This window comes from Salmo trutta, chromosome 26 (genome assembly GCF_901001165.1).
Source record: "Salmo trutta chromosome 26, fSalTru1.1, whole genome shotgun sequence".
Classification (NCBI taxonomy): domain Eukaryota; kingdom Metazoa; phylum Chordata; class Actinopteri; order Salmoniformes; family Salmonidae; genus Salmo; species Salmo trutta.
In genome coordinates, this window is record NC_042982.1 from 13,231,958 (window position 1) to 13,249,667 (window position 17,710).

At 42.9% G+C, this 17,710-nt stretch overlaps 2 protein-coding genes and 1 long non-coding RNA gene across 3 annotated transcripts; 1 reads left to right on the forward strand and 2 right to left on the reverse strand.

The window, feature by feature from the left end:
* The first annotated feature begins 4 nt into the window (after window positions 1–4).
* Window positions 5–10,634, forward strand: LOC115163156 (golgin subfamily A member 6-like protein 22). Its single transcript, XM_029714821.1, has 6 exons — window positions 5–343; window positions 6,781–6,821; window positions 7,025–7,100; window positions 7,456–7,515; window positions 7,966–8,972; window positions 9,155–10,634. Exons 1-6 carry the CDS (start codon window positions 298–300, stop codon window positions 9,224–9,226), a joined length of 1,302 nt encoding a protein of 433 aa, XP_029570681.1. The 5' UTR covers window positions 5–297; the 3' UTR covers window positions 9,227–10,634.
* Window positions 10,635–13,583: 2,949 nt separating this feature from the next.
* On the reverse strand, window positions 13,584–14,122 carry LOC115163960 (uncharacterized). The gene is made up of 2 exons (XR_003869846.1): window positions 14,032–14,122; window positions 13,584–13,843 (listed from the first exon to the last, which is right to left on the reverse strand). It is a non-coding gene; the product is annotated as an uncharacterized LOC115163960 (long non-coding RNA).
* Window positions 14,123–17,408, reverse strand: LOC115162804 (inositol-tetrakisphosphate 1-kinase-like; the record flags this gene model as incomplete). Its single annotated transcript, XM_029714227.1, has 9 exons — window positions 17,326–17,408; window positions 17,142–17,166; window positions 15,868–15,990; window positions 15,664–15,781; window positions 15,471–15,569; window positions 15,114–15,154; window positions 14,732–14,897; window positions 14,522–14,589; window positions 14,123–14,194 (listed from the first exon to the last, which is right to left on the reverse strand). Coding segments are annotated over exons 1-9 (795 nt in total), but the record flags the coding sequence as incomplete, so codon positions are not given.
* Between the last annotated feature and the right edge of the window lie 302 nt (window positions 17,409–17,710).

Below are 17,710 nucleotides of genomic sequence, written 5' to 3' on the forward strand. Positions count from 1 at the left end.
ACAAACCTGCTGCTGAGACATGAGATTGAACAGCAGGGAATTGGCGTTACCTCCGGTCAGATGTGGTCAACTCAGCTTGGAGCGAGCAATCCTCTCGTTATCACTGCGTTAGTTGTTACGCGTTGACGGGGCATCATTCTCCCGACCTGTTCTCCTGCATTACCTGGCCCTTTGAGCCAAGCATACGCGCCTATCAGCTCTTTAGCGGGTCCTTGCTCGCTCGACTTGAGAATAAGGTCGCGGTATTATTATTTCAAGGTTATTTCCTTCTCTTTAAGGCCTTTATATTCAGATCCTATGGGAGTTTTTATTTTCACGGCGTTGTTTTGGACCTTAAGTGGAGGTAAGGAAAATCAGGGTTTCATTTGTGAGGCTGCTGATCAATCAATGTATGAGCGTATCCAGTGTTAGATAACCCTTACGTTAGCCGAATCCATAGCCTGTCTGTTCTAACAGCCTTTTTAGTTATAGCTTTGCTTGGGACATTAGCCAAAACGTGTGATTGCAGGCTATTGATTGCAGTTAAGCGGAATGTTTATGTTATTTAGAGAATGTTTCCATTTTTTATAATATAGCCTATAAATTAAACGGAGGGGATAATGGATTGTGCGACAATTAAACCAAGAGGAGAAAAGTACAAAAAGGTCAATTGGTAGAATATATCTTAGCTTTTAAGATTTAGGATAAAGATGGACTTGTTACATAATTTGTTTAGAGCGCACCTTATCCAGTCCGTCACAAAATCGGTCCGTTAGCTATACATTTTCCCCTGGTATTGTGACTACATATTGATTGTTATTGAATACATGTGTATTGGAAATAGCCTTATGTAAGAATTACATCATAAATTAAGGGTATTTCTACATCACCCAACCTAAAAGGAAATGATGTTGTCGTGCAAGACGTGATGAAAGCAGGGCACGTACGTTCCTGTAACTGATAAACCTATTAATAATGCGCGTTGTGTTACCGCCATGTCCTGTTTGAATATGAAAACATTGACCCCATCACCATGGTTTGACGTGAGCGGTTTTGTATCGGTGTCAGGGCCTTTCAGGGAGTGTTTTGGGAGTAAAGATGTACCGTTGTGAGAAAGGGAGGGTAGGCTATACATGTATTATATAACAGCGTTGTGTAAAAATATAACTGAGCTTAAGGGTAATGGTCTGTGTATAGTGAAATGGTTAGAGGCGTTACAATCACCAATGTGCGTGTGTGTGTGTGAACATACAGACCCCAGTCTCCTTGCCAATTGCCTTGTGAATAAAGAGGGTGAAGGGAGGTCTGCCAAGCCAATCAACATGGGATTGCAGCTTTAAAGGACCTGTGTCCCAGTTTAGGAGGAAGCATAACACACACTCTCTCTCCCACGCAACCTACAGCCCCTGTTGTTCGCACGTGCCTTTGAATTAAGGCCTACCATTCTCCATTATCAATAACCTTAATGTGATATGTCAGGGGATATGACTCGAAGTCGTTTAGCACTTGTGTAAACTTCATTGGATGCCCGGTGAGGCTGTAAACTAATAACATGGACATTTCCACTTCCTTGTTGAGGGAGGGTTATAAGATCCTGTCCTGCTAGCTGCTTGGCATGTGACTGTCTTGGCCTTAAAAATAGACCCTGCTACTTTTAGGCCTAACAATTCAATTACTTTCCTTTTCTTTCCTGGCAGAGTTCAATCACCTCACTATGTATGTGTTTTTAATTTGATTTATTAGGATCCCCATTAGCCAACATTGGCGACAGTTCATCTTACTGGGGTCCGGCACATAACGAAAAAGACATTACAGACATTACAATACTTTACAATTTACATACATTTAAAAACATGAACATGTAGTGTGTGTGTGCATCTATAAGTTCCATATACATGTCAGTACATACACACAACAAGTAGGTGACATGGGGGAGAGGCGTTGTGCCGGGAGGTGTTGCTTTAATAGTTTGTTGAAACCCGGTTTGCTGTCCACTTGCGCTTTGAGATGGAAGGGAGCTCCATGCACTCATGGCTCTGTATAATAAAAATCTAATCAAATCAAAGGTTTTTTGTCACATGCGCCGAATACAACAGGTGAACCTTACCGTAAAACGCTTACTTACAAGCCCATAACCAACAACGCAGTTTTAAGAAAAATCAAAGTTAAGAAAAATATTTACAAAATAAACTAAAGTAAAAAATAAAAGAGCAACAATAAATAACTATAAAGAGTCTATATACAGGGGGGTACCGGTACCAAGTCAATGTGCGGGGGTACAGGTTAGTCGAGGTAATTTAGGTAATATGTACATGTAGGTAGGGGTAAAGTGACTATGCATAGATAATAGATAATACTGTTTTCTTGAATTTGTTCTGAAACCTGGGTACAGTGAAAAGACCCCTGGTGGCATGTCTGGTGGGGTACGTGTGTGTCAGTGCTGTGTGTAAGTTGACTATGCAAACAATATGGAATTTCCAACACATGAATGTTTCTTCTAAAAACAAGAAGCGATGCAGTCAGTCTCTCCTCAACTCTTAACCAAGAGAGACTGTCATGCATACTATTTATATCAGCCCTCGTATTACAGTGAAGAGCAAGACGTGCCGCTCTGTTCTGGACCAGCTGCAGCTTAACTAGGTTTTTATTTGCAGCACTGGACCATATGACTGGACAATAATAAAGATAAGATCAAACTAGAGCCTGCAGGACTTGCTTTGTGGGTGTGGTGTCCAAAAAAATCAGCACATTTCTTTATTACGGACAGATCTCTCCTCATCTTTACAACCATTTAATCTATATGTTTTGACCATGACAGTTTACAATCTACGGTAATGCCAAGTAATTTAGTCTCCTCAACTTGTTCAAAAGCCACATCATTTATTACCAGATTCAGCTGAGGTCTAGAATTTAGGGAATGACTTGTACCAAATACAATGCTCTTAGTTTTAGAGATGTTCAGGACCAGTTTATTACGGGCCACCAGGGTTCAAAGAAGATTACATTTCTTACGGTACGGGACACCCAAGTGCGCGCATGCATTTTTTTTAATACTACAAAAATGACAGGGCAGCCTACTCTGCTGATACTGACAAACAGATCAATAAAAACCACGTTGTCTGATCCATATCATCGTCCTACGAAAAGGGGAGACATAAATACAATATGACATCCATCTAACCTGGAGGAGGAAATTCTTCTCCAAAAACAAACAAAAGTGGCACTAAAACACAGATTGGAGTCTTTTCATTCTCATCTCTTTACAGCGGTAGCCATTTGCTTTCCAAACAGTTTTTCCGCGATTGTGTTTTTCAATATTGCGATATGCCTGGCTGTGTCGCTCTGCTTTTCACTGACAGTCGCAACTCAACAATCATCTATTTGATATTTGCTGGGCGCGCTGCCCAAATTGCAGGATCTTCAGACTGTGGGCTATGCAATTTAAAACAATCCACAGCTTTCATTTAAGAAGCTAATGATCCTCTGTGGCCAAATCATGTTTTCTAGTGTAGTAGCCTATTTTAAAGGATTTTTAATTCTGCATTGCTGATTAGGATATATAATTTTGGCTATTTAATTCAATTTACTTCAGGGAAAGCTTCCCCTAGCCTTATGGACACGCCGTCTATGCGCTTTAATGTGGCATAAAATCAACCAGTCATGATTTTTTCATCTGATTGTCGAACAATCACTTAACAAAGGCACTCCTGTAGGCTACCCGCGCACATTCAGCATCCAAACCCCAACAGTGCACTGTGCACCTGCAATTTGATGATGGAAAGAGACTGTTACAAAACACCTACATATAGTGTAATGAAATTCTGTGATTGTCATTAGGCCTATACTTGTAGCCTGAACTGATGCATCCACTGTCGTCCACATGCATCTCTGTCTCGGCTACTCATCTCCGCCTTGAAAAATGTGTGTTCTCCTTAAACCCCAACCCAATTTGGAGCAAATACCACCCGGTTTCCAGTCAATTCACACATTTTCTCATGCGGCTGACATTCAGTAATGTTAAATATTGGTGTAATAGCCTATATTGTTGGGGGGCGTGTTGTATTAATTGTGATAGGCTCACGTTTTACCAGTAGGCATACCCCCACTACCATGCCGGACCGCACCGCCTTACTTTTACCCCTGCTGGCCACCCATTCCAAATCTGACTTCAAGCCTTTAATGGTTTCAGTGACTTCATTAGCTGTGGTTGCTGACATGTATATGGTTGAATCATCAGCCTACATGGACACACATGCTTTGTTTAATGCCAGTGGCAGGTCATTGGTAAAAATAGAAAAGAGGTGAGGGCCTACAGTGCTGCCCTGCGGTACACCATACATTACATGTTTGACATTAGAGAAGCTTCCATTAAAGAAAACCCTTTGAGTTCTATTAGATAGATAGCTCTGAATCCACAGTATGACAGAGGTGGAAAAGCCATAACACATACATTTTTTCAACAACAGGTTATCGTCAATAATACACTATATATACAAAAGTATGTGGACACCCCTTCAAATTAGTGGATTCAGCTATTTCAGCCACGCCTGTTGCTGACAGGTGTTTAAAATCGAACACACAGCCATGCAATATCCATTGACAAATATTGTCAGTAGAATGGCCTTACTGAAGAACTCAGTGACGTTCGACGTGGCACCGTCATAGGATGCCACCTTTCCAACAATTCAGTTAGTCAGATTTATGCCGTGCTAGAGCTGCCCCGGTCAACTGTAAGTGCTGTTATTGTGAAGTGGGAATGTCTAGGAGCCACAACGGCACAGGCGCGAAGTGGTAAGCCCCACAAGCTCACAGAATGGGACCGCCGAGTGCTGAAGCGATCAGCCCGTAAAAATTGTCTGTCCTCGATTGCAACACTCACTACTGAGTTCCAAACTGCCCCAATGCATAGTGCCAACTGTAAAGTTTGGTGGAGGAGAAATAATGGAATATTTCATGGTTCAGGCTAGGCCTCTTAGTTCCTGTGAAGGGAAATCTTAACACTACAGCATACAATGACATTCTAGACGATTCTGTGATTCCAACTTTGTGGCAACAGTTTGGGGAAAGCCCTTTCCCCCTGTGCACAAAGCGAGGTCCATCCAGAAATGCTTTGTCGAGATCGGTGTGGAAGAACTTGATTGGCCTGCACAGAGCCCTGATCTCAACGCCATCGAACAACTTTGGGATGAATTGGAACACCGACTGCTAGCCAGGCCTAATTGCCCAACATCAGTGCCCAGCCTCACTAATGCTCTTGTGGCTGAATGGAAGCAAGTCCCCGCAGCAATGTTCCAACATCTAGTGGAAAGCCTTCCCAGAAGAGTGGAGGCGGTTATAGCAACAAAGGGGGTACCAACTCCATATTAATGCCCATGATTTTGTAATGAGCTGTTCGACGAGCAGGTGTCCACATACTCAAAGGCTTCACTGAAATCTAACATTACGCCTCCCACAAGCTTGTTATTATCAGTTTATTTCAACCAATCATCAGTCATTTGTGTTAGTGCAGTACATGTCTGTTGTTAATTTCTTTACAGAGAAATAGCATTGTGTTTGGCCAAGCACAGTTTCTTCCAACAGTTTGCTAAGAGCTGGCAGCACAACCTGGTCTCAGAGCATTTCGTATTATTCTGTATGTAAATCAGTGACACTCCATTTAGTATGATATGTTACATTTCGTATGCTATGTATTAATTTGTGTATGTCCATCTCCCATTTCGTATGATATGTTATGAATTACAATTTGTATTATATGTTACGAATTCGCAAAACGTACAATATGTTATGAATTATCAAAACTTACAATATGTTACGACTTTGCAAAACATATGATATGTTATGAATTCTAGCTAGGTGGCTAACGTTATCTAGCTGGCTAATGTTAGCTAGGTTAGGGTTCAGGTTAGGGTTAAGTTTAAGAGTTAGGTTAAAGGGTTAGGGGAAAGGTTAGGGAAAGGGTTAGCTAAAAGAGTTAAGATTAGTGTTAGGGTTAGGCCGGGGAAGGGTTAGCTAAAAGGGTTAAGATTAGTGTTAGGGTTAGGGGAAGGGTTAGTTAAAAGGGTTAAGATTAGTGTTAGGGTTAGGGGAAGGGTTAGCTAAAATGCTAAGTAGTTGCAAAGTAGCTAAAAAGTAGTAGAGTATTTGCTAATTAGCTAAATTGCTAAAGTTGTAGATGATGAGATTTGAACTCAAAACCAACCAACCTTATTTATTTTTAATGATTCATTTTTTTGAACGTATTACCCCATTTTCTCCCCAACTGGTAGTTATAGCCTTCGCTGCAACTCCTGTATTGACTCGGGAGAGGCGAAGGTCGAGAGCCATGCGTCCCCCGAGACACAACCCTGCCAAGCCGCACTGCTTCTTGACACACTGCTCATTTAACATGGAAGCCAGCCGCACCAATGTGTCAGAGGAAACACCGTACAACTGGCGACCGTGTCAGTGGGCGCTGGTCCAATTGTGCGCCGCCTCATGGGTTTCCCGGTCGCAGCCAGCTGTGACACAGCCTGGAATTGAACCTGGATCTGTAGTGACACCTCAAGCACTGCGATGCAGTGCCTTAGAACGCTGCGCCCCTTGGGAGGCCTCATGAACCTTATTTCTAAGGCTAAATATGGGCTAATATCAGCCCTTTCCTGGGTAGCTTATCAGAGATACACATAATATGTAAAAGAGCAAACAAAGCAAGAGAAAAAAACTAACATTCAGCAGACACAATATACAATTATTTGGAAAGACTGCATTTGTATCTCCCTCTACTCTCTCTCTCTCTCTCTCTCTCTCCCTCTCTCTCTCTAGTGGGATGCCTGCCTCTATCCTCCTCTCTACAGGTTGGAAAGGTCAGAGACAAAGCATTTGTGTTATCTCTATGATGTTTATTTTGAGTGTATTATAACACTGCTAACATATTGTGTGTAATTGATATTGACATGGTAATTGTTCATTTGAGTGTGTGTGTGTGTGTGTGTGTGTGTGTGTGTGTGTGTGTGTGTGTGTGTGTGTGTGTGTGTGTGTGTGTGTGTGTGTGTGTGTGTGCCCTCAGGTTGCTGACTGTATTCAGGACTCCCTGAATAGTAATGGCGGTGTGCCACATCCTGGCTGTGACAAACAGAAAACTGGTGACGACTCCTATCTCATCTCTTATCTGACATAACCTCCTTCAGCTGCACAAATTCACTAGACCACACAGTGCACTTATTCAACTATATTCACTATGTATTGTAATGCGTAAAAATTGAGATTTTGTTTATCATGACAATGGAATCATGACACTGATTACTGTACCTGAGGAATACCCTTTATTTCATCTTGCTACATTTGACTATAATGCTGTTCATTATTTAATCAATTTAATCAATCTTCCATTACAAATATTCATGGCAACACCTGTCACTGAGGCAGATAGGTATGATTATGTCTAGTCTGATAAGATGGACGTGGTCAGTGTTGAGCAACCAGTGTTGTGTTGTGCAGATGATGCTGTCCACAGGCACCAGGGTCTCCTGAGGGAGCTGCAGGAGCTAGCCCAGGAGGGTAAGTCTGACTACAGTTATTAGCTAATACTTTACTACTGAAGTACCCAGGGACAGACTGGGATCAGAAATGAGTCTGGGTATTTCTAACACACCTGTCAATTTTTTTCTTTGAATTATAATTTGGCGCAAAACCCCCAAATTAGAAAGGCCCATTGGGCTTCAAATGGATCGGCCCTTCTGGGGTACTTCCATCTCTGGAAGTAGCCCTGCCAATGGTGTCATCATCACAGTAATATGGAATATCAAAACATACTGACTTATTGAGAGAAACAGTCTAATTGCTGCAATATATTTGCTATGCTATGTTGGTTTCAGAGTCAGGTAATTATACATGGAAATCACATGGAAATCAAGATAAAAATCTTCCAAAACATGTTTTGTTGAACTTGCTGTAATATGCTTTAAATTGTACAGTAACTAACCACCTAAATTTATTTTATTCTTACAGAAAGGGAAAGAGAGAGAGAGTATGGGAGGGAGAAAGAGCGAAATGAGGAGAACCAGGCTGAGGGCGAGAGGGGCAGAGAGAGGAGGGAGGAGGAGGAGCAGAATGATGACCAGAAGGAGACTGAGAAAGAAGAACTGAGAGAGAAAGAGATGAAGGCAGAAGGGGTAGAGGAGGAGGAGAAGGTGGAGATGAAGGACAGAGCGACTGGGGAGATGAGAGAAGAGCCCAGACTGGAGGAGAAAAGGGGGGATGAGGAAGAGAACACGAAAGAGCTGGAGGAGCTCTTCTCAAAGGAGCTGAGGAAGATAGGAGAGGAGGAAAAAGAGGACAGGGAGCTTGAGGAGCTGCTCAAGGAGCTGAAGAAGAAAAGGTACGAGTCGGTGAAGGAGAAAGAGCTCCAGAGAGGGTCAGAAGCAGAGGAGGAGAGGAAGGAGGAGGAGGAGCCGAAAAACGGAGAGAGGGAGCGGCTGGAAATTCTTGAGATTGAAGAGAGGAAACGCAGCAAGGAGAGGAACAACAACGAGGTGGAGCTGCTGGTGGAGAAAGAGAAGGTGGAGCGGGAGCTCAAGGAGCTGCTGGAGGAACAGGACAGCAAGAAGAACGTGGAGAAGGAGAAAGAGAGGGAGGAAAAACAGGAGGAACTAGCGGAGCTCCTCAAAAAGATGAAACGTGTGCAAGAGGAGGAGGAGGAGGAGAGAGAAGAGGAGGAGAAAAGACAAACTGCCGGGGATGAGGCGAAAGTGGACAACGAGAGCGAGAAGGAGGGAGAGATTCGCAAGGAATTGGAGAAGGTGAAAGCGGGAGAGAGTGAGAAGGAGGTTAAGGATCCTCAGCAGAAGAGAGTGATGGAGAAAGCGAGTGATGAGTCGACCCGTCAGTTTGAAAAGGAGAGGAACAGGGACGATGACGATGATGAAGAAGCAGATGAGGTTGAAAACAATGAGGATTGGGAAGAGGAAGAGGAGGATGAGGACAAAAAGGAGGATGTTGAGCAGGATGAAGGAGAAGTAAGTGGGCGAGAGTCAACAGGATTTAGCACAGCTGAGCTTGCTAAAGCTGATACTGTAATTGCTAATTGACTATGTGTGTGTGTGTGTGTGTGTGTGTGTGTGTGTGTGTGTGTGTGTGTGTGTGTGTGTGTGTGTGTGTGGACCTAACACACTGTCCGACCTGTTCTGTGTGCCTACAGGAGCTTCTGGAGATTGAGGCAGAGCTGAGAAAAGTGGCTGCAGAGCTTCGGGAGCTTCACAGGGGTCATTAAGTTCTAAATCACACACACACACACACACACACACACACACACACACACACACACACACACACACACACACACACACACACACAAGACAGACAGACAGACAGACAGACAGACAGACAGACAGACAGACAGACAGACAGACAGACAGACAGACAGACAGACAGACAGACAGACAGACAGACAGACAGACAGATAACGACACATTGCAGCACTCTCTCTCATGCTATCACACACAACTAACATACTTAGGAACATGGTATAATCATAATGCTTTTGATGGGATGTACTTCTGTAAGTAGTTGCATTTTAGTACAAACATACAAGTACACTTCTCCCCATCCCTGCATTCAGAGATTACAAGCTCATTAGATGTGTCTTTCTGTGTGCTGCCATTATCAAAGATTGTTTAGTAGGCAAGATGTACAACCTTGCTGATGTAATGCTATCGTTAGTCTACATCTCATGATACAAGGTCTTTAAGTGGGAAAGACATCTCATTTACGGTATGTCTCGTGTATATATTTTGTGCAATAATTTAAAATCTATGTGTGAGATTTGTTATGGTCATTGAGACTGTTAATGTAAGCAATGTATCACTGTTATTTATAATATTGACATATTGATTTCTGTGATTGATTTCCATGTGTATATCAACAAAATGTGAGGATTGTGCTATCTGGCTAATGCACTGTTAATATCAGACTGTTAATTAAGAACTGGGGTGACACTCAGGGACAATCTCCATTGCATACTCCTCGCATACTCTCTCCTCACCTCCTTCTCAAAGCCCATTGGAGGAGAAGGTCAGAGGGGCGGGACGTCTGTCTTTCTCATCCAATGGGTTTTGAGAAGGTGATGAGGACGTGAGGAGTATGCAATTGAGATCTTCCCTCAGAAAGAGACGGCGTGTGACCACGGAAACCTCTTTAGTATTGATGTACGGTGTGTCATAACACAACATAATGTTCTATAAAAAGATGAGCATGATTGTTCCTGAAGTTTCTTTTTTTATTTTTGCAGTTTGGGTCACCAAGGTGGTCAAGAGTCATAGAAATAGAATGAATGGGAATGTCCGTTCTAGTAATGATATTTCTATGGTCAGGGTGGCACCCCAGCTCTTCTCCCAACTTTGCACTCCTATCTTAACCAGCCAAGGAAGACCAGAGAGGGGAGCGACATCACTAAGACATCTCTAGTATGTGATCCTAATAAACAATGACAGTTCTAAAACGTTGTTTTTAAGTTGGTAAGATATTTAATATTCACCGTCATCCTTTTTCATAAGTTTGTGATCTCCACTGTTACGCAGCCATGTTTGAATAAGAAATATTAGGAAATAGTTCCCCGCATGTTAAATCAATATAAGCTGCATGGTTAATAACGTGGAGTAATAACAACAACTGCAATACAAGAAGAAGAGGAATATTAAGACAACTTATTAAAACCTATAAAGTTATAAAAATGTACATATTAAAGCCAAATATATGATGATGATTTTCTGTAAATGTACTTTATTATGTAATTAAAATGCATCATAAATTGACTTTTAAATATAAACACTCCTTTTCTATCGAACATTGATTTACAATTATATGTAAGTCATATGTGGTTCGAGCCCTGAATGCTGATTGGCTGACAGCCGTGGTATATCAGACCGTATACCACGGGTATGACAAAACTTTTATTTTTACTGCTCAAATTACGTTGGTAGCCAGTTTATAATAGCAATACGGCACCTTGGGGGTTTGTGGTGTATGGCCAATATACTAAGGGCTGTATCCAGGCACTTTGGGTTGCGTCGTGCATAAGAACAGCCCTTAGCCGTGGTATAATGGCCATATACCACACCCCCTCTGGCCTTATTGCTTAATTATATAACACTGGTAACTGTTGGGACGCATATAAAACTAATATAAAACACATCAACACCATGTAAGGAATCAAACAGGCTACTCACTACATGTTGTGAGATTTACTCAAGAATGTATACCATTTCAACATTTAGAAATATATTTACCAAATGTATTTCATCAGAAAGGGGTTGTGGATTGTAAGTGGGATGTAAAGGACAAATTAATGGAGGTCAACATTTGTAATTGTACTGGCCCAATCAGAGTCCGGCATCTGTGCCTGCTGTGTCTTATATGCTAAATGTCAATCAATAAAATCACAGTGTATGATATTTTTCAATCATTGTTACTTGTATAAGAGTAGTGGTTGGTTGTCTTCATTGACTGATCACAGTCTCTTATCTATTCATACAAAATTCTGACACCTACAGTACCAGTAAAATGTTTGGACACACCTACTCATTCAAGCGTTTTTCTTTATTCTTACTATTCTCTACATTGTATAATAATACTGAAGACATCAAAACTATGAAATAACACATATGGAATCATGTAGTAACCAAAAAAGTGTTATATTTTAGATTCTTCAAAGTAGCCACCCTTTGCCTTGATGACAGCTTTGCACACTCTTGGCATTCTTTCAACCAGCTTCACCTGGAATTCTTTTCCAACAGTCTTGAAGGAGTTCCCACATTTAATGAGCAATTGTTGGCTGCTTTTCCTTCACTCATCCCAAACCATCTCAAATGGGTTAAGGTCGAATGATTGTGGAGGCCAGGTCATCTGATGCAGCACTCCATCACTCTCCTTCTTGGTCAAATAGACCTTATATAGCCTGGAGGTGTGTGTTGGGTCATTGTCCTGTTGAAAAAGAAATGATAGTCCCACTAAGCGTAAACCAGCATTTGCTGTGGTAGTCATGCTGGTTAAGTGTGCCTTGAATTCTAAATAAATCACTGACAGTGTCACCAGTAAAGCACCATCACACCTCCTCCTCCATGCTTCACGGTGGGAACCACACATGCGGAGATCATCTGTTCACCTACTCTGCGTCTCACAAAGACACAGCGGTTAGAACCAAAAATCTCAAATTTGGACTCATCAGACCAAAAGACAAATTTCCACTAGTCTAATGTCCATTGCTCGTGTTTCTTGGCCCAAGCAAGTCTCTTCTTATTATTGGTGTCCTTTAGTATTGGTTTCTTTGCAGCAATTCGACCATGAAGGCCTGATTCACCAGTCTCCTCTGAACAGTTGATGTTGAGATGTCTCTTTTACTTGAACTCTGTGAAGAATTTATTTGGGCTGCAATTTCTGAGGCTGGTAACTCTAATGAACTTATCCTCTGCAGCAGAGGTAACTCTGGATCTTACTTTTCTGTGGCGGTCCTCATGAGAGCCAGTTTCATCATAGTGCTTGATGGTTATTGCGACTTCACTTGAAGAAACTTTCAAAGTTCTTGAAAATGTCCGTATTGACTGACCGCCATGTCTTAAAGTAATGATGGACTGTCATTTTCTATTTGCTTATTTGAGCTGTTCTTGCCATAATATGGACTTGGTCTTTTACCAAATAGGGCCATCTTCTGTGTGTAACAGTGTAGGTTCCGTCCCTCTCTTCGCCCCAACCTGGGCTCGAACCAGGGACCCTTGCACATATCAACAACTGACACCCACGAAGCATCGTTACCCATCGCGCCACAAAAGCCACGGCCCTTGCCACGCAAGGGGAACAACCACTTCAGGTCTCAGAGCGAGTGACATCACCGATTGAAACGCTATTAGCGCGCACCACCGCTAACTAACTAGCCATTTCACATCGGTTACACTCACCCCCCTTTTGACCTCCTCCTTTTCCGCAGCAACTAATGATCCGGGTCACGGCACCAATGTAACAGTGTAGGTTCCGTCCCTCTCTTCGCCCCAACCTGAGCTCGAACCAGGGACCCTTGCACACATCAACAACTGACACCCACGAAGCATCGTTACCCATCGCGCCACAAAAGCCGCGGCCCTTGCAACGCAAGGGGAACAACCACTTCAGGTCTCAGAGCGAGTGACGTCACCGATTGAAACGCTATTAGCGCGCACCACCGCTAACTAACTAGCCATTTCACATCGGTTACATGTGTACCACCCGTACCTTGTCACAACACAACTGATTGGCTCAAACGCATTAAGAAGGAAAGAAATTCCACAAATGTACTTTTGACAAGGCACACCTGTTAATTGAAATGCATTCCAGGTAACTACCTTATGAAGCTAGTTGAGAGAATGCCAAAAGCGTGCAAAGCTGTCATCAAGGCAAAGGGTGGCTACTTTGAAGAATCTCAAATATAAAATATATTTTGATTTGTTTAACACTTTTTTGATTCCTACATGATTCCATGTGTTATTTCATAGTTTTGATGTCTTCACTAAAAAAGAAAGAAAGAAAAACCCTTGAATGAGTAGGTGTGTCCAAACTTTTGACTGGTACTGTATGTGTCTGCAAGGAGAGGTGACTCAGACCCATATTATGAGATTTATTTAAAGGCAACCGTCATCAATTAGGTCTCCTACTTCCAGGGGCTTTCTGTATGTATCAGAAAAGATGAGCCAGGTCAGGGTCAAGAGTCAACGGTGAACCCAGGTCAGAGTTCAGAGGTCAGTCTCGGGGGCAGAGGGAGCAGGAGGACATGTTGCCTGGGGGACTTCCAGTTCCTGGTGGTCCAATACTGACTCAATGTGACTGAGGAGGGAGGAGAAGAACTGAGGCACTCCCTCATAGCCTGGAAGAGAGGGACGGAAATATATGGTTGATGAGAGAGAGAGCTAGAAAGAGAACACGAAATTGAGTAAGAGTGAAAGTGTAACATGGAAGCAAATATAGCAGAATAAAGTGACGTTGATGACTGTAAGTCGTTCTGGATAAGAGTGTCTGCTAATGACAAATGGAAATGAAGGATGGCCCAGTGACCTGGGAAGATGTTAATGTCGATGATAGTGAGGGTGTGTGTGTTGATGTTGACGATGACGTCCACCCCGAACAGAGCCATGCCCAGCTCTGCCCTCAGCTCTCTTACTAGGGCCACCATGGCCTCACCACTGGGGGGAGGCAGCCTCGGCACCTTCTCATCCAGCTGAGACACAACACCACAGGACAGATGATCAGTTCATCTGTTCAGGGTCCCTTTTCACAAAGTGTATCAGAGTAGGAGTGCTGATCTAGGATCAGGTCCCCCTGTTTATGTGATCTTATTCACTATGATCTTTAAAAATAAAAGATCTTAGCTCAGTACTACTACTTTGAGACACATCATGAATACGGGCCCTAGATAGGACAAGACCTATTGCAGACAGTGGGTCAAGTAGAACAGGGAAAAATAGATTGAATTCAATTGTACAGGAATCAGTGCCAGTGAATCAAATTGAACAGAGTTGATTGTCAGAGTGGAGGTCGTACTAACTGCAGTGAGGTGGGAGCAGGACTCTGGCTTGGACACCTGGTGACTGTTGAAGAAGATCGTCTTCCTCTCTGGAGTCACAAAACACACCACAGACATTAGGAAGAAGTTTTATTGCAACAGATGATTAAAAACAGTATAAGCATGAGAATGAGAAAGATCGAGAGAGGGAGAAGAAGAGGGAGAAAGAGGTGAGGGTGTGTTCACACTAACCATAGGGTCCAGGGGGGAAGTTCTTCAGCGAGGGCCTCTCCACAGTGAAGTGGTCCTCTCCCACCACAAACACCTTGTGCAGCACGGCACCGTGGTTGACGAAGCTCTGCAGCACACAGGGAGGGTGGGCCTCTGACAGACCAGCCATACTGAAGATCAGAGACATCTATGGTATGGAGAGAGAACAGGGACACTAAAGTCTGAAGAACTAGAGGGAGAGCCATGGGCCACTACACACCAATAGACATCTATAGAGAGAGATCACAGTGTCAACAAAGCAGCAACATACTGATCCACACAAAAAGGCAGAATTTTTTTTATTTTTTATATATGGAATGTATGGGAAAATATGCAAAAAGACAATAGAAAGACAGTCTCTTACGTCATGGGAACAGGATCCATGAGCCACCCTGGTTTTACAGACTAAGAGGAAGAGGAATAGTGAGGTGTGAGGAGACACAATACAACACGCGATCCTATGGGACAGTTTCACGGTCACAGGTTAAGCCTAGTCCTAGAATAAAAGTCACTTTCAACGGACAATCTTCATTGAACATGCTTCTTATTCCAAGACTAGGCTGAATCTGTGTCCGGGGAATCGGACGTAAATGTCTTATAAATTAGATAAAAGGAGTTTGCCAAAAACTGAATCACCATTGCCTGGTGTGAAGCCTCTGTATACAATAAGATTAATTAGGCGTATGTTTATGTGTTTGGTTGTAGACAGTCCCTCACTGACTCAGAGGGAAGCTGAGGCCCTTGCTCTCCACGTCCTGCTGGATGACTGACAGGTCACTGGTGCTGATCTCCAGGTAGGGAGGGCTGCTGATTCGCCAGTCTACAGGGGGGCGGGATCAGGAAGAGCATAAGGAGAGAGAGCGCTTGGCTTGATAGATGTCTAGAGGAAGGACAGTGAGGTCACTGTACTGTACCTCTCAGGGAGTTCTGGAGCTGGCTCATAATCCGATAGGAGGCAAAGCGATCCAGTAGCTGGCTCATTGCTGGAAGGGGGTCCAGGAGAACAGTATGGGGATGGGTGGACACATAACCCTAAAACAAAAACATATACTTTAGTATGATAAAATATGATGTTGTTATCGCTGATGTATCTAATTAAATGTGCCATTTTACCATACCTGGAAGTTGTCAAGGAGCTGTTGCGATTGGCTGTCGTACTCGGCCTTGACAATGACATCAGAGAGCTTGTGTACAATGACCGCAAAAGGTCCTTGAGACTCCAATGGCTGACTGAGATCTATCTGTATCCGAAGAGAAAAGGAAGTGTGAATGAAATATCCTCTGCCTCAGGCACAACTTGATGTGTAGACATTCAAATGTAATGCTATGACATGCACTTGTGAGGCAAAAGCTATAGTTCCCCTCTGTTTGAGAGGAGCTCCAAGCAGGTGACTGCAGGTGGCAGTGACAGAAATGACTGGCATGTCAGACATCTGAAACTGACAAGACAGAGACAGAAACAGACAGGGAGAGAAGGAGGAGTAAGTGAGTGTGTTAGAAAGAGAGAGAGAGAGAGAGAGAGAGAGAGAGAGAGAGAGAGAGAGAGAAAGAGAGGGGTGGTAGGGTGAGAGAGAGAGGGGGGGTGAGAGAGAGAGAGGGGTAGGGTGAGAGAGAGATAGAGGGGGGTGAGACTGAGAGAGGGGGGGTGAGAGAGAGAGGGGGGTAGGGTGAGAGAGAGAGCGAGAGAGGGGGGTAGGGTGAGAGAGAGAGAGAGAGAGAGAGAGAGAGAGAGAGAGAGAGAGGGGGGGGGGGGAGAGAGAGGGGGGGAGGGTGAGAGAGATGATGATGGGAATTGGAGATATAGTTGGAGTAATAAAAGTGCAAACAAGAAATGACAGAAGGAACTTAGACAAACAAAGGAATGACAGAAGGAACTTAGACAAACAAAGGAATGACAGAAGGAACTTAGACAAACAAAGGAATTACAGAAGGAACTTAGACAAACAAAGGAATGACAGAAGGAACTTAGACAAACAAAGGAATGACAGAAGGAACTTAGACAAACAAAGGAATGACAGAAGGAACTTAGACAAACAAAGGAATGACAGAAGGGACTTAGACAAACAAAGGAATGACAGAAGGAACTTAGACAAACAAAGGAATTACAGAAGGAACTTAGACAAACAAAGGAATGACAGAAGGGACTTAGACAAACCAATACACTTTATTTGATGTATGAATGTGTGTGTCTATGTGACACAAATGAACATACAAACAAAACCAGAAATTGTTCAACTGGCATAACTTGTTACCCAGCTACACTATAAAGCAATTACTAATGTATTACTCACATGCCTACAGATTGTATTTTTACAACCTTATAATGACACTGTTCTCATGTCTTCCATCACAAACCTGAGAACATAATGCAATGTAATGGAAATGGACTTACCTCAACCACCTCAACACTGTGGCTCCTGACCAGCGGGGATTCAATGTTGAATGAAAATGTTAGGTGACAATTTATGACAGTTACACCGAGGAGAACGCATATGAGTAAGGCTGCAGGAGAAGCTCCATTTTAGCCTACAGTAGTATTATGTTTGCAATATCATAAATTCAAAGTTTAAACTTACGCACAAAGCTCAGCAAAAGCAACCAGATTAATTTGTCTCCGTTTCTTATCACTCAGACAGAAACCTACCCTGCGCCTAGACATTTGGGCAGAGGAGCAATGCCTCTGCTGGTTGTGCAAAGGGTAGGCAATACTGATGACTTGGGGGCGTGTGAGAGAGAGAGAGAGAGAGAGAGAGACCTCTTCTTTACGAAATGGGAGTAGGCACAGGTTTTCATATACTGTAGGGCAGTGGTTCCCAAACTTTTAAGGAACTCAGTCAGCCTTCAATTTACTCTTGAAAGTTGTAATAGTAGAATCCACAAGGTGCAATTTCTAAATTGGGTTGTGCATCATCAGTTTTCCTCTTGTCATGTCAGTCATCGCAGACCTTAGAGCTATTTATA

Coding starts and splice junctions, on each gene's coding strand:
- LOC115163156 (XM_029714821.1), top strand. CDS start 298: ATGGGAGTTTTTATTTTCACGGCGTTGTTTTGGACCTTAAGTGGAG. Junction 7,516..7,965: donor GCAGGAGCTAGCCCAGGAGG/GTAAGTCTGACT, acceptor TTATTCTTACAG/AAAGGGAAAGAGAGAGAGAG. Junction 8,973..9,154: donor TTGAGCAGGATGAAGGAGAA/GTAAGTGGGCGA, acceptor GTGTGCCTACAG/GAGCTTCTGGAGATTGAGGC.